At 40.6% G+C, this 26,674-nt stretch overlaps 2 protein-coding genes across 2 annotated transcripts in view; both read left to right on the forward strand.

The window, feature by feature from the left end:
• Positions 1 to 26,674, forward strand: part of PLEKHB2 (pleckstrin homology domain containing B2) — a 469,993-nt gene that overhangs the window by 227,912 nt on the left and 215,407 nt on the right. The gene's annotated exons all lie outside the window — the stretch shown is intronic.
• The window catches only part of ARHGEF4 (Rho guanine nucleotide exchange factor 4), a 165,972-nt gene continuing 154,466 nt past the window's right edge, over positions 15,169 to 26,674 (forward strand). Inside the window, 1 exon segment of the mRNA XM_062621737.1 lies at positions 15,169 to 15,366. Coding sequence (XP_062477721.1) covers positions 15,328 to 15,366 — 39 coding nt within the window. The 5' untranslated portion in view covers positions 15,169 to 15,327.

Below are 26,674 nucleotides of genomic sequence, written 5' to 3' on the forward strand. Positions count from 1 at the left end.
ATGGTGTGGAGCCACTTTGGCATCCAGACATGAAAAGCCTACGGTGGAAAACTATTGTAGGATCACAAGTAAAAGTAAGTGGCAGCTGCTTCCTGGTGTGATTGTTCATGAAGAATATAGTAATGATTAAAACCACTAGTGCTAAGTACTGATTTTGCCTTTACTTGTGAGAATAGTGCAGTAGGAAATCAGCTACCAGACTTGGGCTCCATCTGTGCCAGCATATCTCACACTCCCTGTTACAAGTTTCAGATAATCGCTGAAGACTAAAACAAGAGATTCAGTGTTTCTCAAAGACAGACAAGTGGCAGCCCTGGCCACCCCCTAATGACTAAGCTCAGCCTAATTGTGTTTCTTGCTTTTCATCTTTTTTCTTTTGTAATTTCTTTCACTTGCTTTCTCTTTCATGTATACTAGTACTTTCTCTGGGGAGAGAGATTTGCTCCTCTATCTCCTTATGAGGTTGAATTCAGTTAAGTCAGTGAGGTCTCTGCTGCACTAACATCAGTTCCTCTTGTGGAAATAAATGTGACTTCAGAGAAGTTGGAGCTTGATGACACTTGCAATTGAAATATTATTTTAAGGCATTCATGTTTGATGTTGTAAACAATCATATTGCATAAGCAAACCAAGTGAGACGTCTCCATGGTACAAGCCTGGAAGATGGGAGCACAAATGCATGACCTTCACCCTCATCAGATGCTCACAGAAGTCATTTTCCATGACAGACTAGACACTGAGACTTTCGTCTTTGGCCAGATGATAAAGAAACTCCATCCACTGTATTCATCTCTCACAACTATAACAAAACCTCACTTATGACCAGTTCCTCTCCCTCCAGAGATCTGACTCATGTTAAACCTGAATGTTTGACATGATTTCCAAAGTTTTAATGAAGACTTTGCATTTGACTGAGAGGGGGTATGTACTGTCGGAAATGAAGGCATTCTACCACTTGTCTTATTTTCAGGTTTTGACTGGGAACTTCACATTTACATACCCCTGATCCCTATTGCTTTGTGTAGCTGGGTTCTGATGATCAGGATAAATGTGGGAGACAGTGGGCAGAAACTTTATTTCCAGATGACTGCAGATCAAGGACAGATGGGATACAGGGAGAGTGGAGGGATAAGAAGATAAGAGAAGGCCCAGTAAACCTCTAGGGCATGTGGAAGAGTTCCTGCACTAATGAGGAAGTGGGTTCAAGTGAGTTGCCAGAGCTGCGAACAGCAGAAACTTCACTCCTGGAAATCTGTACTGGTACCCAAATAAAGCCACAGCTTTTGTAATAGCTGCTGCTGCTGGCAAGGGAGCATGGGCTGTGCTCTTCTTCCCCACCAGCATGCCCTTGGTACTCCATAGCACAAAAAGTTATAGGGGCATTTTGGTGCCTACCACTGTTGCTTCTTCCTTCTCATTTCTACCCTGAACAATGATGCTAAAGCCAAGTATTAAATGAGTATTATTGATTCCTGTGTTGAGTGAAACATGGAACTTGTGAAAACCCCTTTATGTTATATAATTAAAGACTGTACTCAAATATATAAGGGAACCGCTTTAGTAATCTTCATCCTGGTGATTTGTAATATTTGAAACCTTGTTGTTGCAACCAGAGTGATCTTCTTTTAACCCTATTTTATGTGCATGCTTTTTAGTTAACTCTTGATGAACTTTTAATCAAGAAAGCTGCTTTTCTCTCCCATGGCCAGGCAAACTGAAAGCAATAGTACTGATGACTCCTTGTTCCCTAAAGATAGACTTGATTTTTTTTTTTCCTTCCTATATCTCTGCACAGACGTGCCAAGGAAGTGCTGTAAGAAGGGCTGCTGGAGAAACAGAAGAGAGTACTTCTGAGAAGAGGCAGCTCCACATCCAGGTAGTCACTTCTATTCGAGTTGGGAATATGCTTTATTCATGGTATAGTCAGAAAGGCTCTTTGTATCTGCAGGGATATGAACTAATCATCCATGTTCGACCAATTTAAAACAAATTCTGGCTTTTTTAAGTGGGAGTATTTGAGCATCACAAGAAGATGTTCAGGAAAAAAATCTGTTTCACATGTTCCATAGCAGGTGCCAGCTTGAAAGAAATTTCAGGAATATCCTTTAATGGAAAGCTAGTTTTATAGCATAATCATTCTACCAAGCTTTGACAGTACCAAGTATACAATTGTAAGTTCTCTTATCCCTCTGATGTATTATGATATCAAATTATGATAGATTTTAAATTATATGACAGTACACTATACATCATATATGCACAGTATAGCAGTGTACTTTAATTAGTCATCTGAAGACAATACAAGCTAAAGTGTTCAGCCTTTCCTAGGATTGTGTCCCATATATGTACAATAACTACAGCTCAAAAGCTTAAAGCAGCAGTGTAATTTTCCATGGAAAAAAAAACCTGGGGGAATTAACTGCTGTTTGATTCTGTCAACCTGTGAGTTTCCAGAACTGAAGCCTTTTCTCATATTAAATGGAGTTGATCTTGGATAAGACCTTGTACCAAGAGCCCTGTTTGATGCTAGTCCTACTAGTTCATTTCATTAATTTTGTTGGTATTACGTAGACTTGTTTTATGAATGTTAATAATGCTCTCAGAGCTCTCACACCTTTCTATATAATTCGTGCACCTCCACTGTCATAGGATGTGAGCACCTTGCATTTTTTGTGTTTGCTGTTCAATTATAGCAATGCAGGGAGGCACAATAATCATTAGGGAAAAGCTGACGAATTGGGAGCATAGAAGCCAAATGCTGTATCCAGATAAGTCTTAGGTAGGAATAAATACTTGAGTCCAAGATATAAATCCTCAGAACTGCTCAGTGCAGCTGAGGTTGCTTGGTGAGTTCCCTGGTTCCTCAGTTTATAGTGGAATCTGTAAACTAGGCATTCTTTTGTTCAGCTTACCTGAGGTGCTTTGTGTGGTCAATGTTTTTACAGGTTTGGGCTTTGCAAGTGAAAGACTTGTCAGGTGATGGTGGTTTCACTTTTTATACAATAGCACAGTAGTTAAAACAGTCAGGACTCAGGACACTTACCTTTCATTTCTTTCCTGTATGTGACACGTAAAACCCATGTTTCTCACTCTTTGAAAAAGTATTCTCGGCCCTTATAATTTAACCATGTGTTGGAAGTATTTTGTGGTAAGACTGTTCTTGTGCCTTCCTATTGAAGCTATTCTACTCTACAGGGTATAGTAAAGGATCAGCTGAAATGAGATATATCAGAAGAGAACATTATTCTTTAGTTGTTAGGACTGTGGAAATGGAAGGGAGATGCAACACCTGTGATACAGCTTGTCTCCGCTCTGTCTTTCACATAATTACTTTACTTAAAAGCTTGGTCTAGTGTCTCCCATTTTGCTTCTTTCTTTTTCTTATTTATTACGTCTCCATTCCTCCCAGAGTCATAAAGCATATCTTTCCTGCTTCCTCTAATCTGGCTTTTGTCTATCTACTGCAAAAATGGTGGCATATGAAGTGGAGCAAAACTTTGTAGCTATAAAAGAGACTTACAAGAACATCTTATATATTGTTTTTCCAATTTGAAATGAATGAACTCTGGGCAAACAAAATGGAAGTGGCAATGGAGCTGGGACTATAAAAGCATTTGGCCAGTGAAGCTCCTTTCTGCCAGGTTCTCTTCCTTCCCAAGCCTGCCCATGTAGGAGTTCATGCATCACTTGTTGCAAATATTAACTCTGTAGCTAAAACTGATTCATCATACTGCTTAGTTTAGGGAGGAGCAAGTCACAGGACTGTATCTGTGTGTTCTATGTGGGAGTCTTGGGGGAAAGCTTAAGTTGAGTAGAAGCCAAATTTAGAAATAACTAAAAATGCAAAATAAACCTATTCACTTAATTCCAAGTAAGGTTAAGAGAAAACACGCTGGCCAGCACTGTCAGTAGCCTGTTGCCAGCTTATCTCCCCTTCTAGCAAGCACCAATTTAAAGTGATTATAGAATCATACAATCATAGAATAGTTAGGGTTCGAAAGGACCTTAAGATCATCCAGTTCCAACCCCCCTGCCGTGGGCAGGGACACCTCACACTAAACCATGTCACCCAAGGCTCTATCCAACCTGGCCTTGAATACCGCCAGGGATGGAGCATTCAAACTTCCCTGGGCAACCCATTCCAGTGCCTCACCACCCTAACAGGAAAGGACTTCTTCCTTATATCCAATCTAAACTTCCCCTGTTTAAGTTTTAACCCGTTACCCCTTGTCCTGTCACTACAGTCCCTAATGAACTGTCCCTCCCCAGCATCCTTATAGGCTCCCTTCAGACACTAGAAGGCTGCTCTGAGGTCTCCACGCAGCCTTCTCTTCTCCAGGCTGAACAGCCCCAACTTTCTCAGCCTGTCTTCATACAGGAGGTGCTCCAGTCCCCTGGTTGTCCTCATGGCCCTCCCCTGGACTTGTTCCATGCCCTTTTTATGTTGAGGACACCAGAACTGCACACAATACTCCAAGTGAGGTCTCACGAGAGCAGAGTAGAGGGGCAGAATCACCTCCTTTGACCTGCTGGTCACACTCCTTTTGATGCAGCCCAGGATACGGTTGGCTTTCTGGGCTGCAAGTGCACACTGAAGCCAGCTCATGTTCATTTTCTCATTGACCAGCACTCCCAAGTCCTTCTCTGCAGGGCTGCTCTGAATCTCTTCTCTGCCCAACCTGTAGCTGTGCCTGGGATTGCTCCAACCCTTGCACTTGTCATGGTTAAACTTCATGAGGTTGGCATCAGCCCACCTCACAAGCGTGTCGAGGTCCCTCTGGATGGCATTCCTTCCCTCCAGGGTATCAACTGAACCACCCAGCTTGGTGTCATCGGCAAACTTGCTGAGGGCACACTCAATCCCACTGTCCATGGCAGCGACAAAGATGTTGAACAAGACTGGTCCCAACACCGATCCCTGAGGGACACCACTCGTTACTGGTCTCCAGCCAGACATTGAGCCATTGACCACAACTGTTTGTGTGCAGCCATCCAGCCAGTTCTTTATACACCGAGTGGTCCATCTATCATATTGATGTATCTCCAATTTAGAGACAACTAATATGCAGCCTTTTCATTTGAGTGAAATTTAAACAGCATTTGATTTTCTCTTGTCAGTTTAATACATGTGAAATACTTTGCCAAACCCTGGAATTTCGTGCTGCAGATGCATGAATGTATCGCCTTCCCTGTGTTCTCCTAACAAGAACAGCAGACGACACCTTGTACACACTTACCTTTGAAAACACAAAATCGTAAAACTGGTTTCATGAAGTTCCTGTCTGAGAGAATACCATTCTTCAAACATCCTGGATATTGAATGTTTCTTCTTGCTCCCTGGGAAACTAAGTTGTAAAACAAGCTTGTGTGTATGTGGAACCAGTTATAGAAGGCTTCTAGCTGAAAGTGAGTTGCTTACTTATAAACAGTCTTAAAAGTGTGGGTTTTTTTCACATAATGAAGTAATTTCTGTTTGCTTTTAACGTGAGACCTGATGATCCTTTCCAGTTGGAAAGGTATAGCAAATATTTGGGAAGATGAGGACCTCGGTGTTTCAGAAGCTGAACAGCTTCAGGTCACTTCTTTATCTGGTCCAGAAGGTGCTGACTTATGAGCAAGTTCAGATATTGCAAATGGCAGTGAGAATCCCTTAAGCACAAAAAGATGTCATGGTATAACTCCACCTGGCAACTAAGCACCACGCAGCTACTCACTCATTTGCCCTATGGGTGGGATGGAAGAGGTAATTGGAAAAAGGTAAACCGCATGGGTTGACATAAGAACAGGTCATTAAAAAAAAAAACAAGGTAAGTACGATATAATAATAATGACAACAACAATTAATAATTATAGCAATGAAATGAGAGTGGAATAAAATTGCACAATACAATTGTTCAGCACCTGCTGTCCAATGCCTACCCAGTCCCTGCGCAGTGATGGGTGGCTTCCAGCCGACTCCACCTGTTTCTACACGAAGCATGATGTTCTCTGGTATGGAATACCCCTTTGGCTAGTTTGTATCAGGTGTCCTGTCTCTGCTCCCTCCCAGTTCCTTGTGCCCCTCCTCACTGGCAGAGCATGAGAGATTGAAAAGTCCTTGACTTAGGGTAAGCACTAGTGGGCAACAACTAAAACATCAGTGTGTTATCAAAATTATTCTCATGCTAAATCCAAAACACAGCACTGCAGCAGCTGCTAGGAAGAAAATTAACTCCATCCCAGCTGAAATCAGGACAAAGCACTGCTTGATATTTCTGACATCTCAAGAATGGAGTAGGAGACTTGCTGGTGAGATCTACACATCATGTTTAAAATCCTGAACATTTTATGAGTCCTGACTCCTTTTTGAAAATAGGGGTCCTAAAAGCAAACTGTGAAATGGCAGTGGAGATGATCAGTTGTTTGGTATGGATTTAAAAACCTGTCTTTATTACTCCTGTTTGAAACTTTTTGGCTGATACAGTCTCTACAGATTCCTTGCCTTGCAAAAAGAAATCAGGTATTAATTCAAGTTCACCATGGATATTTATGGTGGGGATATTTATACCCAGAATGGGATTCATATGGAAACTATGCTTTCATTTATATTCAGGGCCCCCTTAAGCAAATAGATTTTCCTGGGGTAATGCTGATTGTCAGTAGAAACTTACATGAAAATTTATGTTTGCTGAAACCATATCTAATATCCATATATTCCTTTCATTGATTTGCGGGAAATGGAAGGTATAGGCTTCAGCAATAGCTTGAAAGTCAGCTGTACCGCATACAGGTGTGATGCAGAAATTTGTGGAGGAAATTAGGTTGTTTTCAATCTTAGTTTTCCTAGTTATTTTTTAAGTGGATATTACCTACAAAACCTGGGATATGTGAAAGTACAAGCACAAGTACTATTAGTTAAAAGTAAGGCTTGCTTGGAGTTTAACTGGAACCAAATGAGTCCCCTGTGTGGTTTGAGCAACTGATAGGAGAATAAAAAGCCTTCTAAAAAACTGTGTCATGGTTGCTGCCATAAAAATGATGAGGGTATAAAAATGTGTAATACAGACAGATTTACTGCTCCTATAATGATGCCTTCATTAGAAAAAAATGTATGCTGAGCTATTTGGCAATATCATCTAAGTGGAGATACCTAATGACATCTTGCTTGAACATTTCAAACAAAACAGCAGATTTAAAGCAAGGAAAGAGTTGTCAACAGCTGAAATGGATTTGTTTATTTGAGGTAGGGGTCCTAACATTAGCTGATTGAAAGGTGCTTAATGAGAGAGAGAAGGTTTTCATAGGTGGATTTACAGCCTTGGTCAATTTGCAAATCAGAAATCAGTTTTCTCAGTTTGAAATATCTAGAATTCATTTCATCTTGAATGACTTAGGTCAAATATATGAAAGCCTTTATTTTCTACTGTACAGTTGTTCAGCTGTTGGTTCAGCTATTCACAATGGTTGGAGGGAGAGTTTTCAGTAGCATTATTTTTGTAGCTGGCATAGTTTTGCCAAGACATGAAGCAGCATGCTGCTTTCCTGATGTATCAAGTCTGTCCCAGGAAATGGAAACTAAAATGAACTTCTGTTTGTAGAGAAGGTTGTTGGGGTGAGATTTTCCTAAAAAGCAATACACAGCTCAGGTGAGAAAAAAGCAAGAAGATAGTGTTAACATTAATTTGCACTGAACCAAAGATGGCAAATCGAGACTATGGCAAAATGGAAGTAGGCTTCTTTCCATGGCACTCTACAGCTTTCTCTGTCCTGGAGCTGTGCAACTGGTTTTATGTGCATGGAGCAGATGGGATATGACAGGCTTAATCTTGTTTTTCTTATGTTGGTGACTCACCTGAGCTTTAGTATGTGTTATTTGAAGCCCAGTGATTAAACAGCAAGGACTGAAAGAGAGTAAGGAATGACATACCCTGTAAATTAGTGGACAGTCCAACATGGTTTGATACACAGCTGACAGCCTGAGAAAACCAGCTCTTCTAAGTCAGTATCTTCTGCAAGCACATGAATGTTTCTTGGAAACTTTTTTTTGTCTGTATTGTACTTTGTAGGAAAGAACTGGTTTTGTGGAGAGCCAAAGGGAGCATCTGGCGGGCTATTAAACAAGTAGCTAACCCTTAATGACTCAGAACAAAGCTTCGTGTCCTGCCTTGATTTACTGCTAAATCATAGACAATCAAGCTGGCTTTCAGTCCTATTACTAATGCCAGGCATAGACAAACAACGTGAAGACTAGGGTGCAGTGACATCTTCTGAGTTCGAAATGTTTCCATTCCTTCCCTGCGCTGCACCTTTTGGGGCAGCATTCTCCCTTATGTCCATCTTCCCTACTTTTCCTGCTGATTGGAAAGAGATTTTTGCAGGCTACTTGTTCAAGATAGGCCTGGTGCAACGGACAGGAGCAGAAGTAATGATCAAAGCAGGCTTGCTACAGATGGCTGTGTGCAAGCCTGAGCTTGCAAGCACAGAGCACAGTGTTAGAGCATAGGCAAGCCAAAATAGTCGCATTACACACTGTATAAAATCTGTCCCATTACTGTAAAAATATTTTAAAACTATTCTTTATGGGATAATGTGGTTGTGTTTCTTTTCCTTATGCCTTGAACTTCCAAAGGGATCTAAAACATTCAATAAGAATGTTTGGCAAAAATAAAATGTAATGAATCTTTTACACTTGGCCTATTTTAGAATATAGATTTGACAGATCTTCACCCTCATTTGAAACAAAATGCCGCTGTTCAGGGGGTTTAGCAGAGAGACTCATCGCCCACTGTTTTGGTGTCTTAAGTTTTTTTTTTTGCCTGTGCAGACAAAACAGCCTAGCAAATGTGAGTTCATTAAAGCTCTATGTCCTTGACTTTCTCCATTGCTTAGATCATCCAGATCCAGTTTTCTTCTCTGGCGATGCTGTCACTATTTTAACTCACTGTCAGCTTTTCTCAGGTTTTCCATTTCTTGTCATGGAAAGTTGCTATGAGAAGGTCTCAGAATTACAATGCAGTTATTGGAGCTCTTTTGGAAAGCCAAAAAATGAAGGAGTTTGTAGGTTAGAAAATGAAATTAGTTTTTTAGGTTGTATTGTTCCAAAACTTGTCCCTGAGTTACTCCTGAGCTCTTCAAGTGCAAGGACTGTTCTTGAAATGGTTATGACACTGTAAATGGACTTCTGTGGTATTTGCATCTCAGTGAAAAGAATCAGTTGATTTCTTCTCCCATGCTCTGCTGAAATCCACCATTGTTATAGAACTGCTTACCTCAAAGTAAAAAAATGGTAATTACCTGGTTATGGCATCCTTTGGTTCTCCTCCGTTGGTTATTGAGACATCCTGCCATTTGTGCTCTTCTGGACAGGTTGATAAATGAGTTGCTAGCAGAACATAACAGGGGACATAATAATATCTTATATGATATGCCTTGCCAATAAAGAGTGAGCAAATAGTTGGAGTCCCGTGGTACCCAGAAGAAAGAATCAATGTTTCTGTTTCTCTGTGTATAAAAACCATCTCCAGTCAAGGTGGTGAAGAAAGATTTAGAGGCTTTCAAGGTTGGGGATTGGGGAAGGAAATTAAAATGTTAAGACGCAGTGAATGGATGTTGAAGATAGCATAGGAAATGTGTGCTCTGTCTTCCTGGAAGGAGTGCTGCCAGATCAACAAGGCAGGAAGCAGGAAAACAAGTTGGTCATCATTCTGTATTAAAGGAGTACTAAGAAATACTGTTTCTTATGCCTGTATGCACAACACTTTGGACTGTGTGTTTACAGGCTCAAAGGCTTGATCTACATTTCATATTTTCCACTGTAAAGTGTAGCAATATATGACAATGGTGGTATATTTTGTCTATAGCTATGCAGTCTATTGCGTATTGTGTAGCTATTGTCATTAAGCTTTCTCGATTAGGAATATGAATGTTGTGAGCCCTTGAAAGATATTATTGTCCTAACCAGAGTCTTATCACGTAATTAAAGAGTATGGTCTTATCAGATCTCCTCAGAGGCCTGCTTTGATCAGTTCCAGTAGAGTCAGGCCCTCAAAGTGGGAGAAGGACTCTGACGTGAAAGCAATTTTAATAGCATTGATACAGTTTTAATTTTCAGTCTTCCATCAGACCAGTAATACCTAGTTTTGGTTTATGTCTCTTTCTGTCCTGGTTTCTTGACATTGTACCATTAGCGCTCATGGTACCACTGCATCTCACCTTACAGTGGGTGCAAGCACTTTCTGTGTACCTGGGGCTGATGCAAAAACATGAAAATGGATTTTATGTCCAGTGTAGGGTACATTGAGAGTGATGGCTTGGGTTTTCATTTGCACCACAGTAATATTTCCGGCCAGGTACAGGAGGTTTAATGGCAGACTTGAATTCAAGATAACAGTTATAACTCTGAGACAGTTATTGTGAGTTTCAGAATAACTTTAGTGAAACTTTACTTCATTACACCCTGCATATGACACTCATCTGCCATCCACCTGACCTGGAACTTGCGGAGAATTGTAGGTGCAGATGCCAGTCATGCTGCTTCTAACTAGCTTACTACCAGCAGGACTTCTCTTCAAACACAGGATAAAAAATCACAGAAGCCTATGTCTTCACTGCATTCAAGTTTCCATTTGACCGAGTTGTACTGAGCATATTTGAGGGCAGAATTGTAGTTTGGGATCTCAGTATTCCTACTTTGGACTTTCTCTGGACTCAGTAAATACCTTCTAGAAATTCTGCTTGGATTTTATTTGACTGGCTTTATTAGGGTCAAAGGCAACTATTGCCCCACTGGTTTGTAGCTATTTACTGCAAGGCATTTTTAAATGAATATGAGTAAGATATTTTCCCATAGTAAGAGCTATCTGTTGGAATAGTCATCTAATTCTGTGTTACCTATGCCTCTCCTTTAGAAGAGAACTTTAGAGATCTAACCAGCTCTGAGTTTATCTTGCAAGATTCAGAACAGGGCTGTTGTGTCTCACAGTCTGGGCTCAGTCTTCAGTGGAGGTGTCAAACTGGAGTAAAAACATCATCTGCCTGGAGGCAGGGGACTGAACACGTGGGAGCAGTCCTTGTGGCTTTTCCTTGTTGGAAGCACCAGTAGCTCCCCATACATGCTTTGACAGAATCAATACTGGTGCCATTACTGACCAAATTCCATGGGTTTGATCCATATTTTTTGCTGCTCTGATTTTCTTTATTATTTTTCTTTAGAAGCTCTTAATTAAAGCTGATTCCCAGATTTCTTGCACTGAGAAGTTCTAACTTAATTGCTGTTTGCTGATGTCCAGAAGTAATGGGATTTTATTGGGCAGTGGTGGCCAGTGTTGGTGAACGGAGATTTCTGGCTTAGTAGCACACGTTTGCCCAGCCAAGAGCTGAGGCTGTGGTAAAACGCAGAAATACCTATCTCAGCTCCCAAAGGTGCAGTTTCCCATTATAAGCCCAGAATCTCTTACCTTCTATGAAGACAGAAAACTGAAGAGCTTTGGTTACAGGAGGGAAATTCAGAAGGATTTGAAGAGTACTTGAACCGACATGTTAGACTGCATCAAGAAGTACATTTTTATGATAATGGTAATCAAATTAACTGCCCAAGGGCAAATAAGCAATTACACCAGAGATAAAAGTGTCTGACATGATCATTCAGAAATGGGAATACCTGTTCGGTCACTTAAGTCATCTTGCTCAGGCAGTTAGTGATGGCTGCCTGCAGCAGGTCCCTTACTGCCCAGGTCAGGGTGACAGCTTAAGGTCTTCATTCTTGGAGCTTTTTGTTGCAAATGGCACTATTTCAAAAGATGAGCATCTGGGGTTATAAATTAAGGTTCCACTGAACCATATTCAGTGCCTTTTTTAATAGACGATGGTTATGACATGAAAATAATAGAATCTCTAGGCTTTGTACTCTTGGGAAAGGCAACATAGGGCAAAATTATTGTTCCTTTTAGGAATCTTACAGAAGTATATGATGTTCTTACAAGAGGTAAGAGGGCAAGTCCAGTCCCTCCCATCTTCACTTCAGGCTGTGCACTACACAAGCAAGACTTCTCCTCTTTGACCTTTGCAGCCATAAAGCTGGGATGACATCAGCGTATTTTCTTACGTTTAGTGGCTTTGGAAGCCAACATGATGCAATCTACGTAATACCCAACTGTGTTAAACTAACCCAAGTGAATCGTACATGAAGTAGTCAAATAGTAGAAATTATGGGAAGAAAAGCCTTGCACTAGTAATGGAGTTTCATTGCCACTTGTCTGCCTTTAAAGATTCCTAGCTCCAGTGCTCTGCAAGGTTTTGGTGCCTAACTGCCTAATCCTCATTGACTAAATGAAACCTCGGATTCATACACTGAAAAAAATGATCACCACAGTTCTGCAAGGAAGTTTATGGTATTCCTCATTCTGGAAATGGACTTCATAGTAGTGAGCTTATGGGGACCCCTTGTTTGCTTTAAGGAGAGGAGGAAACTGAAAGTTTAGCTATGAAAAAAACCAATCTGTTGGCAGTAGGGTGATGTTCTAGGAAATGCACAAGTTTGGGCATCAAAAAACTTTTAATACATTGACAAACCGGCAGGATAAAGCTGCTCCAGCATGGGCTGCAGGAGCCTCTCAGTCCAGGCACTGGCAGCCCCTCCTGCTGCCACGCTGCTGCCCTGTGAACCACAGAGTTCCAGTAATAGCAGTGTGTCTTTAAGGAATTGCAGGATTAAGGGAATACTGTGCAATTCATGCATCCTATGTGGTGAAGTAAACCAGTCCAAGAAAGGTACCAGTCTGAGAGGAAGGTCTCTGCACATTACAGAAAAGCAGTATCCTTATTTCTAGCCCACAGACAAGTAATGTGTGGAAAAACAGGGTGAGTGCTGAGCAGCTGAGCTTTAACCTTCATTTCAGAAAAGATAAACTACTGACAGGGGAGTCTTTCATACATGAATAGAAGTTTTATTTTCTTTTTCATTTGTGAAAAATAAAAGCCAAGGCACCACAGACCTTGTCTTAGTGGCATTTCCTTCTGCTCAAAGAATCTGACTTCAGGGCTCAGGCAAAGAATGTTTCAGCTGAACCTTGTGAGGGTGGCTCATTGAGTCAATACCAGGAGAAGCAGGCAGGAAAATATGTCTGCCTGCAGTTTCTTGAATAAGCAGGGTTTAAAAGAATGACAGTAATTTCAGAATAAACCATGAAAAGTAATCCTTCAGACAAATTTAAACTTAAGAATGAAAAAATAAAAGCATTGAAAACTACTCATATGCCAGACCCATTTCCCTCCGAGCAGATCTTTTTTTAAAATTAATACTGTATTTTTTTGTATTTATCTGCATTTCCTGCCAAAATGTGGGCTGAAAGTTTTACTTTAAAAGATTCTGTATGTATATAATGCCAGCAGTCTTTGTATCTGTGAAAGCATAAGAAATGGAAGGAAAGAACTTCACTGAAGCAGTATTGTCATTCGGCATATCAAACCATAGACAGTATTACTGTAGTGCATTTGTGCCTTATGTTGTGATTTAGAAATTATTATTTAGGTGTGCCCTTCCTTTTCACTGTGTATGCTTAACTTTATGCAGTTCCCACAATGGCAGAAAAAATGTGTACGTGGTAAAGTAGGGCTTCCTGCTCTAAAGTATTTGATTTATGCAAAAATGTCTTATTTACATAAACTACCAAAACAATAATCATAGAGTCACAGACTGGTTTGTGTTGGAAGGCACCTTAAAGCTCATCCAGTTCCAACCTCCTGCCACAGGCAGGGACATCTTCCACTAGAGTAGGTTGCTCCAAGCCCCTGGGTCGAGTTTGAACGCTGCCAGGGATGGGGCAGCCACAGCTTCTCTGTGCATCCTGTGCCAGTGCGTCACCACCCTCACAGGGAAGAACTTCTGCCTAAGAGCTCATCTCAATGTCCCCTCTGTCAGGTTAAAGCCATTCCCCCTTGTCCTATTGCTAACTCCCTTGTCAAAAGCCCCTCCCCAGATTTCTTGTCAGTCTCTTCTAGATACTGGAAGACTGTTACAAGGTCTCCCTGGAGCCTTCTGTTCTCCAGGTTATTTAAAATATGACATATTTTAAATAAAATATGAAATATTTTTTAATAAAATTTTAAAATAAATTTTAAAATAAAAATATGAAATATTTTAAATAAGAAGTATGAACTATGAAATATAAAAGCAGAAGCATGGCTCCTGGAAGCTAGAGAGGGGTTTGCAGTACTGCAATTTGAGGGCACATGGGGGGGTGCGCTTACTGGGGGTGTGATGACTCAGAGATCCCTGATTGCACAGAGCAAGTCAAAGGGCCTGTTTCATGTTCGAGATGGTGTTTGTCTTGGGCAGACTTATGGGGTATCAACCACGGTGGGGGTTTGTGTCCTTACTCGCACCATCCTGTGCTGGGTGCACTGCACATGTATCTTGTTGTGCTCCCCTGTGGCCATCAGAAGCTACTCTGGAGCACCTCCCTGAAACATTTTGTCCTGCTCTAAAGATTTTAATAGTGGGTGCTTTGAATAATTCAAATGTAAGCCATAGTTAAACTTAAAAAATAAATGTCAGCCTGCAGTATCGGGTTGTGGCTGACAGTTACTGTAATGCAGGGTGATCTCTTTCTGTGAGCTTGCTTGTGCTCTGTAGTTCTTTAATTCTAAGTGCACTGTGAGCAGACTACCTGTAAACTCTCAGTCCTGGCCACTAAATGTGATAGATTCTTTACTACACAGCATTAGTTGCATGTCTGTGTTGCTGGGTGTTACTGGAGCACAGGGAATCTTTAAGGGACTTTAACGTTAATTGAGGAAAAAAGAAACTGAAACTGTGTTTACTCTTCTGCACTTCAAAAGACTTGTTCTGCAGTTTTTGCTTACCTTTAAAGATGGTAACTAGAAAGCTCGTGGTGTGGGAGCCTTTGCTTTTAAATGCCGTAGCAAGCCTAATAGTCACTGATTGAACTTGCAGTTGGCAAAAGCAAAAGCTTGGGGGGGATGTAAGAGAACATGTGCTGTCCTTTGTAGTTCCAGCTCTTTTAGAAGCACTCGCAAATAGCTTTAGTTTCTTTAGCAAATACAATGGCATCATTCTGGGCATGCCTAGTAGAAGTGTTCTGGGACTAGAAAACTGTGAACAAACCTGTTTGCATTGCTGTACTCTACAGCGCAGCACAGATAAGTCCTAATTGTTATGCAACTCCTTAGCATAAGCTCCTGGCATGGCTCATATGCTTCCCTTGTACTAAGACCGTCCAAAATAGCAACAAGAAAGCATGTAACTAAAGACACAGCAGGAGTGCAGGAATTCACTCAGGCCTTGGATGTTCTAAAGTTTGAACAATTCCTCATTTTAAACCTTCCAAAATGCTAAGCATAATGTATTTTCTTCGGAGCTTCTTCAAGGTAAGCAATTTGAGCCTTTTCCTGAGTGTGGGAGTTTGTTTGGTTTAGTTTTGTTTTGACACGAGAGAAACGTTGATTTAAAGTCTTTGTACAGGAATGTAGAGTGTAGTTTTCTTGAGAACTGGTGCCCAGTAAGTATACTCACCAGGTTTGCATTTTGCTTTGCTATGTGAACACTTGATTTGTAGAAGGTGATTATTTTGTGCTGCGATGAAAAGGAAACACTTGTTGTGGGTTTATGTTGAGAAATCCTTATATGATGAAAACCATAACATTTATGGTGCAAGCCACATACATCAACAGGGGGTTGTTAGCAATGAAAGATATATTTTATGAGACAAAACCAAATTATAGCTCATTTTATTGTGTTTTCCTGAAGTGTTTGTTGTATATTAAACATGCTAAAGTGAGCAAAGCTCCCATTACTTAAAATGCTTTAGCTAAAAAATACCTGCCAATATATATGTACAAATTGCTGCCAATAAATATAAGTTTATATTTTGAATTATTAAATCAAACCGGACCAAAGTCAGATCTTCATTGATGGGTATAAAACTGGGGAAAGTTTCATTTTCTATGAATCTAATAAATTCTACAGTTTTGTGGCTGAGATCCTGCTGCTGTCTGCTGTTGGACAGAAATAGCTGTTTCAGAGCTGAGCCCAGCTGTGGCTTTCACCCTGCTTAGAATCAGTGTTACAACTAGAGCATGTGCTGCAGGTGTCGTTAGAGGTGTGCACTGTGAAACCTGTAGATGATTTGGAGAAGTGGGGGCCAAAGGAAATGAAAGTTTAATCGGATTAGTGAATACTGGAGTATTCTGTCATCTGAAAGGTTAGAATTTGAAGCGCCATAGAGAATTATGTCACTTAGAAGAAAAATACTGAAGAAATAGAATAACTGTAATCAGCTGAATTCCAGCTTCCCATTATGTTATCACTGACACATTTACTTGCCAGACTACTTCTTGGTAAAGTCTGCTGCAGGATTGCATTTGGGTGTAAAGTCAGCAGTAAATCTCAACCCAGAGATGCCCTCTGGAGACCAACTGCTGTTTGAAATAAATGTGACAAAAGGTTTCATTTTGGTCCTAAAATGTGTAGCACCTGTAACCACCCTATGGTTCATAGAAAACCAGTAGCACTTCAAAGTAGAAAGTGGGCCTCGTTTTTGGCAGCCTTCCTTAGGGAGACTGTGTGGAGCTGGTCATAAAAACTACCCACATTTGGGTTGAAAATGCCTACTGAGCCTTTTCTGAATTACTTTCTTCCTCTAAACACTGCATTCTTTGGGAGCTGAAAGCAAGGGACAGGAAAAATACAGGAGGCAGGTTTTTCTCTGTTACTGGAGTATGGCTGGTGACTTATCCTTGCATTGCTGTTTTATCACGTGCCAAGTCTTGATTGAAAAATTTTAGCATAAAACGTATTACTAGATTGTATGTAAATATTTTACTTTAAGGCATGAAAGTATATACTTCTCAGTACTTAAAAGAGTACTTATTTTACAGGAGGGTCAAACATCAACAATAACATTAAGACATAAGTATTAATAATATAGGTATTAGAGAAAATGGGACTGAGTAGAACTGGTAGCTGTCAACAGTGTTATGGCGATTACTGGATTCATTCTGAAGATGTAGTGATAGGACAAAGGAATGGTTTTAAACTGACAGAAGGGAGATTGAGATGAGATGTTAGGAAGAAGTTCTTCCCTGTGAGGGTGCTGAGGTGCTGGTACAGGGTGCCCAGAGAAGCTGTGGCTGCCCCATCCCTGGCAGTTTTCAAGGCCAGGTTGGACGGGGCTTGGAGCAGCCTGGTCTAGTGGAAGGTGTCCCTGCTTGTGGCAGGGATTGGAACTGGATGAGCTTTAAGGTCCTTTCCAACCCAAACCAGTCTGGGATTCTATATTTTTAGTTTGTAACAGCCTTGTGCCGTCTCTTGGTTTCAGTTCATGTGATTAGGGTCATTGTATACCTATACGTTTAATTTTGCATTCATTGACTTAAAACTAACAGCTAAGTTGGTGAAACTTTGCCAAAATGGAGGTATTTTAATTACAGTTTCTTCATTGTTTTCTGTGAACTCCTCTTGAAATAGAAAGCACTTATTTAAAGCTGGCCATGTATCTAGAGCTGTATTTTACAAGCCCTGCGAACCATGCTGCAATCTGATACTCTTGTGATTTGGGTTGTGCTAGAATTGCTAGAATGACCCAAATAGCTTGAAATGCAGTCTGAAGTCTTAGTCATGTTTCTCAATAGGATTTACACTCCTAAGATCCTTATACCATGACTGGGAACTTTAAAAGTTTCACCCTCACCTGACTGGAAAGAAATAGTAGCCTGAGCCATACAGCTAATAAACCTGCTGTTGGCTTTGGGATAGATGCTGCTGACACTATGGGAGAGTTACTGTGGTGCCTCTTGTCTTCCTCTGGAGGTTGCATCAGCACCACTGCTGGTGGAAGGAGCCAGAGGAAGTGGGAATAGCATAAGTCTGTCCATGCATCTCCAGGAGGGATCTAGAGCTGGGTGCTGGACCATGGGACATGGCCAGTGCCTCTGCCTGCCCTCATTCGTTCCTGTCTGCAAGGCTTTAGTAGCATAGAACTATGAGTTTACAATGAGTAACCGTGTGAAGGTATCATGGTTCCTTTCACTGCGTGTTCAAAGCAGACACAAAATTGCATGCACATATGATCTAGTGAAGATGTGTCAGCAGAGATACCCTGTTATATCTTGGCCAATCATTATTTTTATCTCCTGTAAGAATCCATTTAAAGGCTTAGTATGTTTATCTTTGGTTCTGCCTAGAAAAACGGAAAGAGATCTTAAGGTTGCTCAAGATGCACAACTGCAATGGGTTTAGCTGCTCTTTTTTCTCACAGAATATTCTACAGGTCTGTTCACTCAGTGGGAAAATACTTGTTTCTCGCAGAAAATGTGCAGAAATCAAAGTGTAACTCTGTATTAAATGGCAAATTGTACAAGTGGCTCAGATGAGCCTGGATTAGTCAGAAGTGCAACAATGAAGTTTATGGAAGTGTATTATTGTTTTCTTTACTTTCAAACACAGAAAATAAAGATTAATACTGCTGTCTTTTATGACAGCCACAATAAGAATCATGCTTTCACTTATGGCATGGAGCATTTCAAAGCAGGTAGCCTGTTGCAGTCATTTTCAATTCCTGTCTAATACCACTGGTACAGCAGTAAACAAGGCATGATGCAGATTTACCACTAATACCTTTAATACCTCTAAAATAGTATGCCTATTGTTCTCTCTGAACCAAAGCTCAGGGCCACTAATACCAGCTAAACAATTCCTGGCCACTTTAAAAAGCCTGAGTGTGCCTGAGCAACAATCACAGCAGTTGCCAGTTGCAGGCAGAGCTATTGGGAGCCCTGCTGCTGCTGTCATAGGAAACAGTATTGCACAGCTGTAGAACATGCTGAATTTGAGTCAGATTCAATGTGCAGAGTGTTGTACATTTCTCCTTTTAATTGGCTACAACTTTGGTTTTACTCTGCTCAGAAATCTGTGTCACGTGCTTGGTTAGTTTTGCAGCCCATCCAGCTTAGACTTTGGATCTGAACCTAACTTTGTTGGCTTTCTCTTTGAACAATATGCCAACTTGCATTTAATGAATTGAACTGAACAGTTTTTCACAATGTCTGTTACTCTGAAGGGTTTTTGTTCTGATTTAAGGAATGCAACGCCACATTTGTAGTAACTTTAGGTCTTGCATCTGTTTCACAAGATACTGATCCTGAAAGGTGAGGTTCCCCCCCTAACAACTTTGTTGTTTAGTTCCTCTTTTTATGACCATGAATATTATAGGTGGGCTAATCTTTATTAGTCTCAGTCTTGGTACCTGTAAGATCCCTGTGAAATGAACACTAGAATAATGTCTAGTTATTCTGCTCTGAGGGTCAGTTCCTTTTTCCCTTATAGTGAAATCTCTCTAGCAGAGATTCTTAAACAAAATTCTGATTTCAGGTAGATTTGTGCTAGACATAGAGGCCATAGAGGCAGGGACCCTGCTGAGTGGTACCATTCCCTTGGTAAGTCAGAAAGTTTTCTCATTGAAAATGTACCTTGTTACCTCAGAAGCATTGGTCCTGTTGTATGTAGCTGTAACATCACTGTTATATGGGGTCCATGTCTTGAATGTACCATATCTAGCTGAATAATGAGTAGATATTGCAGTTTGGCCTAAAACTAAGGAATGACTGTAACATGCAGCTGTTTGTTGCCTGATCTAGGCGGTGTGGTGCACTAATGTCATCTTTAAGCATGATCAGCTGTCAAGCAAAGAGATACAATGCAGGTAATCCTAACCTGTGTGTGTGTGTAATCTCAGGTTTCAGTCTAACAGATACCAAGGTCATCCTGTACAGTGGGATTTCTGTGCACTGATGCTGCAGCTTTCTAAATAGCAACAAAAAGCATAAAGAGCAGTGAAACAGAATGTTTCAGTGTCGGGTGGGAACTGCTTTCTTCCAAAACTCGCTGAAGAAAATTGTCGGTGTTTAGCTGATGAGCTTCTTGGAGCATAAATTAAACGAAGCCAGTGTTGAGCTGGAGCTCAAATGCTATTCTACAATGTCAGCTTAGATCTTACAGTAACATCTATAGCAACTCATACTACCTGAGTAACAACTCTGCAAGTAATACCAGAATACACACCTCTTCATTAAAAACTTAAAGAGGGCTGCTGATGTCTCATTCAATATGCAAAACAACAAATTTGTATGATCGCACATAGGCTTGTAAAAACCCCTGGGTTTTAAATGCGTACAGAACAGGTATTGTAGTCAGTGGTGTGAGTGTTTATTCTTGCAAAAATAGCTAAAAAAAAAATTTACATGAGCTTTTAAATAGCTTTAAAAACACAGGTATTTCAGGAGCATAAATTCACATATAGAATTCATATATAAGTCCCTGTAAGGGTCTTGCTTTCACAGGAGCTGAAGTAGCTGTGGATGAACACTTTTCAACTGAGGTAACCACGAACTTTTGTCCACAGAAAGTAAAATTCTTTGACTGAAGTGCATTTTGCACAGAGACAGGGAGTACAAAGGCCAGAGTTCAATAGATTTGATACTAAGAAGGAATGGAAATTCATATACTTTATTCCTGCAATGGCTTCTGTATAAAAAAACACTAAGTTGTTACCTGATACAGAATTAAGCTGCAGAGTGTATGGCAAATCATTGTGAGTGGGAATTTCTTATCCGAGATAGTTATCTTGTACCTTCTTCAACCAAAAATGCTGCAGGGTCCATGGCAATGTGCAGTCTTCATGGAGAAAACAATGCTGCAATATGGAAATGAACATACTGGATGAGAGTAGAGGAGCTAAGGATTTCTCTATCAAAAGCAAATTGTGAGATTAAACCAAGAGCTAGTTCACAAATCAGAGGGTTAAAGAATTAGCCTGAAAACGCTAATAACTGAAAAATGGAATGAGGTTTGGATCATTCATGGCTGTTGTGTCAGTGAAGATATGCTAGTAAGGAAACAAAGTGTCAAATGAACTCTCACTGTTTTTAAGGGGGAGAGCATTTTGGCAGAAGAATCTTAAGGAGATATAAAAGGAAAGGTAGAACTGCTTAATATGCAAAGTATCTGAATAATTAAAAGTCTCTGATGCGTTAATGAGTCTTTGACAGTAATGGAAACTGGAATTAATGGCAGCCAGGTAATTCCTGATTAACCTGCCTGTATGTATGTAAATGAAAACGGATGATGCACACATACACATACTCTTTCCCATCTGACATACTGCCTCAGGAGTGAAGTTGTCTTTGTCTTCAACACAAGAGTGCTATTATCAGTCTAGGAGGGTGGAAGCAAATTTGACATCCAAATCATTAACATTTGTGATTAATACTGAGCATATAGTAATGCCTGTCACTTCTAAGGCAGGACAGACTGATCCAGGACTTAGATCACAGAAGATGTCCACTAAAATACAGGTGTAACAACAGGTACAGTTATAATGTGCCCATTGACAGGCATTAACAAATTCATCCATTTGGTCAGATCTTTACTTGGTGGGAGGCACTGAGTGAGATTACATTTGATGGAGTTACTTTGACTTCTTGGCCACTAGGATTGCTTACAAATTGCATCTCAATCTGTGACAGATAAAAGATTTGTAGACTCTAGATGTCCCAAAATATCTTATGTTTTAGAAGAGAAGACTTGGCCCTTTCAGAGAATACATGTGAAAAGTGACATACAACAGTGAAGAGTGCTTTGCTTGCAGGTAGAGATGTGGGAAAAGTCCTGAAGGTCTTTGTCAGCTTTTGTGTAATCAAAGCTCATGTTCTGTTGATATGAAGATTTCCTGCAAAGCGGCTATTGGTACTGAGTCAACGGTTTTCCAAATCACCAGAATTGTGACGTTGTTGGCTGTGCCCCAAAGAATTCAAGCTGCTGGGGAGTCACAATTTTGTCTTACCTTTGGAGATGGAGTCCTGCACAGCTCGAATAGGGCTTGCTGCTGAGAAACTTCCAGTAACATTACTGAGGTCATACCTAGGAGTATATAATTACTTTGATAAGCATAGTTTCAATTAACATGATTGCAATCTGGTAGCACTTGAATAGTGTTCCTTAAGAAAAGGATTTCACCCGTACACAACATACAAATGAAGAATGAAAATCTGTATGATTAAATCACACCACAAAGTTAAAAATTACTAGGACCTATACATAGCCTTAGGTTCAACTTTTGACCCCACAAAAATTATTGCCTGAATAAAAATCCCAGGAGACAAGACAAGAATTTACATCAGATTGTCAATGACAGTGTTTTTGTGGGTTTATGCAAAATGCAAGAAGAAGATTTAAATAATGAACAGCTTCTTGCAACACTCTAGCACTCCTTGAATAGGACAGCCATGTTGCAGGCACCTCAGCCAACAGGGGTTGGAGCTTATGGAAGTATTTTAAACTAACTGAAATGTTTCACCGCTGAAACAGCATCTTCCAGATCACACACATAAAAATAAAGGTGAAATACTTGTGCTCTTTAGAGGACAAGTCTTGCCAAGATTGAAGGTGGAAATTCAGGCTACACTTGCTCCAGAAATGAATGACTCCTCCTACTTCTTCCAGTTATAACACTTTACTGCCTCAGACCCCCTCTGCTGAGCCAATTTTCTACAATGACACTAAATAGGTGGGGGCTAAAGAGCAATCTGCTGCTCTTGGAAATCTCCCATGGTAGCCTTGCTGCAGGCATTCACTTGGTATGTGCATGTGGGAAGTTGAAGACAACATTTAAATTTGAGTGAAATGCTGCCTGATCATATATGTGACCCTTCTGAGAAAACCAAGACAAGTGCTTTTCCTCTTCAATGCGGTCTCACAGCATCTTTGTTTCACTGGCACTAAAAAATTCTCCTTTTAAACCAGTGCTATGGTCATGGGGGCATTGGAGAAGCCTTGTTTGCAGAGCCTGGCTCTTCTGGCTGAGATTTAATGTTTTCAGTAGACAACTTTCTCATCAAGCTTACATTATGAGCTTTCCAGTTTTAGGTGCGACTTCAGCAAATCTATTTATAGAAGGTGAGTGTTGAGCCCTGGGTGTTCCCCATGCTTATTAAAGAGGTCTAACATAATGAGGGAAATGACTAGCTGTATGAAGAATCTAAAGTTTTCAGTGAAAAGCACTGGAATAGGCTTGAAATTACCAGCAAGCTGAAATAATCATGACCAAATGGGTAAGACAGGTGTCTTTCATATTGTTCTTTCATCAGGCACAAAGTTATTCTAGTGTACTCATGGGTAATACAGGGCTTCAGCTGGTATCAGCTACCATATCACTATTAATGATAACATTTTTTTGTCACACCCAGTTTGCCTGCAGTGCACGTTGGTAGGTCACCGCAGTTGCTGTAAGTGTGCCTGAAGGTAATGTGGAAGTTCACTCAGGTTCCTGCACAGCCATGGAAACCCTCCTGATCCACATTAATACGTTCCTGTTGATTCTGGGTTTTGGTTAAACAGGTACCATAATACCCTGGCAATTGAATCTTAACATAAGATGATAAAATGATTTATTCCAGCTTCAGGTGACTGTTTTGAAACAGGTGGTGTTAAATATTTGTCAACAATTCCAATGAAGACAATTATTTCTTCAGAGGGAACATGTATTCCAAAGTTGCAGATCATGCAGTAACACCACAGCTTGCTTGCTGACAGTGATGTAACATGGGACAACATGGGGATTGATGTCACAGCAAAATCCCTTTCAATGTCTGGGTAAACAAGCGAACCGTGCGCTTGCATGGAGCCACTGCTGCTGTGCCTGGGCTCTCACCCTTCTGCCAACCCTTGGTTTGGCCCAGGTCTGCAACTGTTGGGGAAGAGAGTGGTTCATTTTGAAATTAACATTTCCCAAGTCAGCTGTAAGGGGTTATTTTATATTTGTTCTAGTCTAGTCTAGTCTGTTCTCTTTTGGAACAGCTAGCTGATTTATTTGATGAGACATGTAAGTAGTACCTTATTCCAGTTTCAGCCATCTTCAGAAAAATCAAACTATTTGATTACTTTTCATTCAGTTATAAAATGAAATAATTTTCTAATCCAGTATAAGACATCTATTTGTCTTCAGGTAATGTCATGTGACTCCTGAATGAAAATGGAAATAATTGTAAAACTCCTGTTAAAAATTCATAGCAAAGCTAGCCATTCTGCACTGCTATAAAACTATATATGTAATAGTATGTGTATATATGTAATATACATCACATACATCCTACATGGCTGTAATCCACCATTTTCAACAAGAGCAGAAAAAACAATCAAAGGACATGTGTCTGTAAGTGGGAAAGCCAAAGATGTGGTGTTACAGTACGAGAGCAGTGGACCATTACTGTAGAGGTGTACAGTTATGGTCATAGTGTATGCCGCAGGTTTGGGGTTATTTGTGTTTGCATTTACTCCCAGTATTACACAGCTGATACCACCATGTTAGAAGAATCAGACAGAAGCCTAAACAGTTTTGTGCCTCTCCCTCTTCTTTTCCTTCTCTTGCTTCCACCCCCCACCCCCCCCCTCCCCCGGATGGAACAGAATATAGACAAACCAGCCCCACACAGAAATAAGATAAATAAGATGATCTGCTTCCTCAGCTTGTTTTTATCTTGCTGGCGAGAGCTCAGCTCTGCCCAGTGCATTCTGCCTGCTCTGCAGGTTCAGCTAGTCTCTGTGCTGTGGCTCTGTTTTGTTCAGCTTTATCCTGCTGATGAGGTGGTGTGTCTCAGTGATGGGGGAGATCACTCTTGTGTATCTTTTATTCTCTTGGGTGTGAGGTTTAAACTCCTGGAAAAGTGTGCTCTACGCAGACAGACAAAGGAAAAGAAGCCAAAGTCAGCTCGAATAATGTACTCACAGAAGTCTTATCATGTGTGAAGAAATTATTTAAGACTCTTGCTGAGATCCTTGGCTTTCTACCATCACACCTGGCCTCTCTGTTACATGCTTCTTCCAGCAGGCGGGTAAGAGCAGGGGCCTTCACACCCTGTTTTTGGAGTGCTGTTTCATGCTTGCTATTTTGGTTTGATATTTTGAGTTTGATATATTCTGGCACTGTTAGCTAATATCATAGGTCTTTGCCAGAAAGCCTGAAAGAACTGGGATAACTCTTAATTGCTACATCTTAAACTTTTTCTAATGAATTTATTTTTTCTTGAACCCCTGTGGCATTATTTCTCTGTAGTACTTCTGAAATAGGGCAGCTTTTGCCTTGATTACTGTTTGTTTATCCAAATCATGATGACGGCATTTACAAAATGCAGTTCTTATGTGATCTTGGTGAACCATTCATAGCCCTCCCAAAGCCAAGTTTCCATGACAACTAATTAATAAAGATTAACTTTTCTTATGGAGCCTTAAGACTCAAGTAAGTCTTGTTTTGTGATGTAGATAATCTCTGGATCTGGTTTTGAAGAGTGGGTCCTGTCAAAGAGATGCCACAGGCAATTTGTTCTGATTTATAGCCAGACCTGAAAGATCATTAGGGGTGAAATCCTTATGATAGCTTTTATTTTCCCAGTTCTTACATTTCTCCACTTGCTCGTTTGTTTACCTGTCCTTAGTGGATGATAGTTTCTCAGCTGCTTTGGTCTGAAGGACGTAAGAGGAAACCACACTCCTTAACTTTTTGCTAACTTTAAAATCAGCTGAAAACCACCCTAGGTTTACAAAACCTAAACTGTGATAAAACACAGATTCCCCCCCTCTGTTGTGCTCTGTGCCTCCGTGCAGTCCTGCATCCAGCTCTGGGGGCAGCAACAGAAGGGGGCGTAGAGCTGTTGGAGCAAGTCCACAGGAGGCCATGGAGATGCTGCGAGGGCTTGTTCAGCCTGGAGAAGAGAAGGCTCCTTAAGGGGAGACCTTAGAGCAGCTCCAGTGTCTAAAGGGGCTAACAAGAAACCTGGAGAGGGTCTTTAGACAAGGGCCTGTAGTGACAGGACAAGGGGGAATGGCTTTAACCTGACAGAGGGGAGATTAGGTTAGACATTAGGAAGAAATACTTCCCTGTGAGGGTGATGGGGCACTGGCAGAGGGTGCCCAGAGAAGCTGTGGCTGCCCCATCCTTGGCAGTGTTCAAGGCCAGGTTGGATGGGGCTTGGATCAACCTGCTCTAGTGGAAGATGTCCCTGCTCGTGGGAGGGAGTTGGAACTGAATGAGCTTTAAGATCCCTTCCACCCCAAACCAGTCTGGGATTCTGTGATTCTATGATTTAATCGAAATGCATGATGTTATAGTGCCCAAAATATAAGAGGTATCGTAACACAAAATAGCATAATTCCTATCTTAACATAATTTTTATATAACATACATCTTGAATTATTAAGAGGTATCACTAGCATCTCCAAATTAAGCTGGATTTTCCTGCAGAATTACTTTCTATACTAATAAACAAGTATTTGATTTCATACTTAACCTTTTCTCAGCTGTGAAGTTGCTAATAATGTCTCTATGCATAGGAAAAGGGAAGACATGCATCAAAGCTCCCTTATTCTTAGGGATTTTTATGATCACCTGTTCTTGGGCAGTACCTTCTCTATGTTTCAAACACGCTTGGGTAATATTTGCCTGAATGGGAGCCTATTAGATGTTGTGTAAGGGCAAGCCAGGGACAATCTGGCGATTTACACTTGATTTTATTTGGATATCTGACCAACCTGAAACTCACTTTTTTTGCTAAAACAAAAGGTTTTAGAAGAGAAGGGGTTTAGATTGAATGAAATATAAAAAATGGCTTTCTATAAGATGAACATGTA

Source organism: Pezoporus occidentalis, unplaced genomic scaffold (genome assembly GCF_034315485.1).
Source record: "Pezoporus occidentalis ecotype Australia unplaced genomic scaffold, CSIRO_AGI_Poc_V1 ctg233, whole genome shotgun sequence".
Taxonomy (NCBI): Eukaryota; Metazoa; Chordata; class Aves; order Psittaciformes; family Psittacidae; genus Pezoporus; species Pezoporus occidentalis.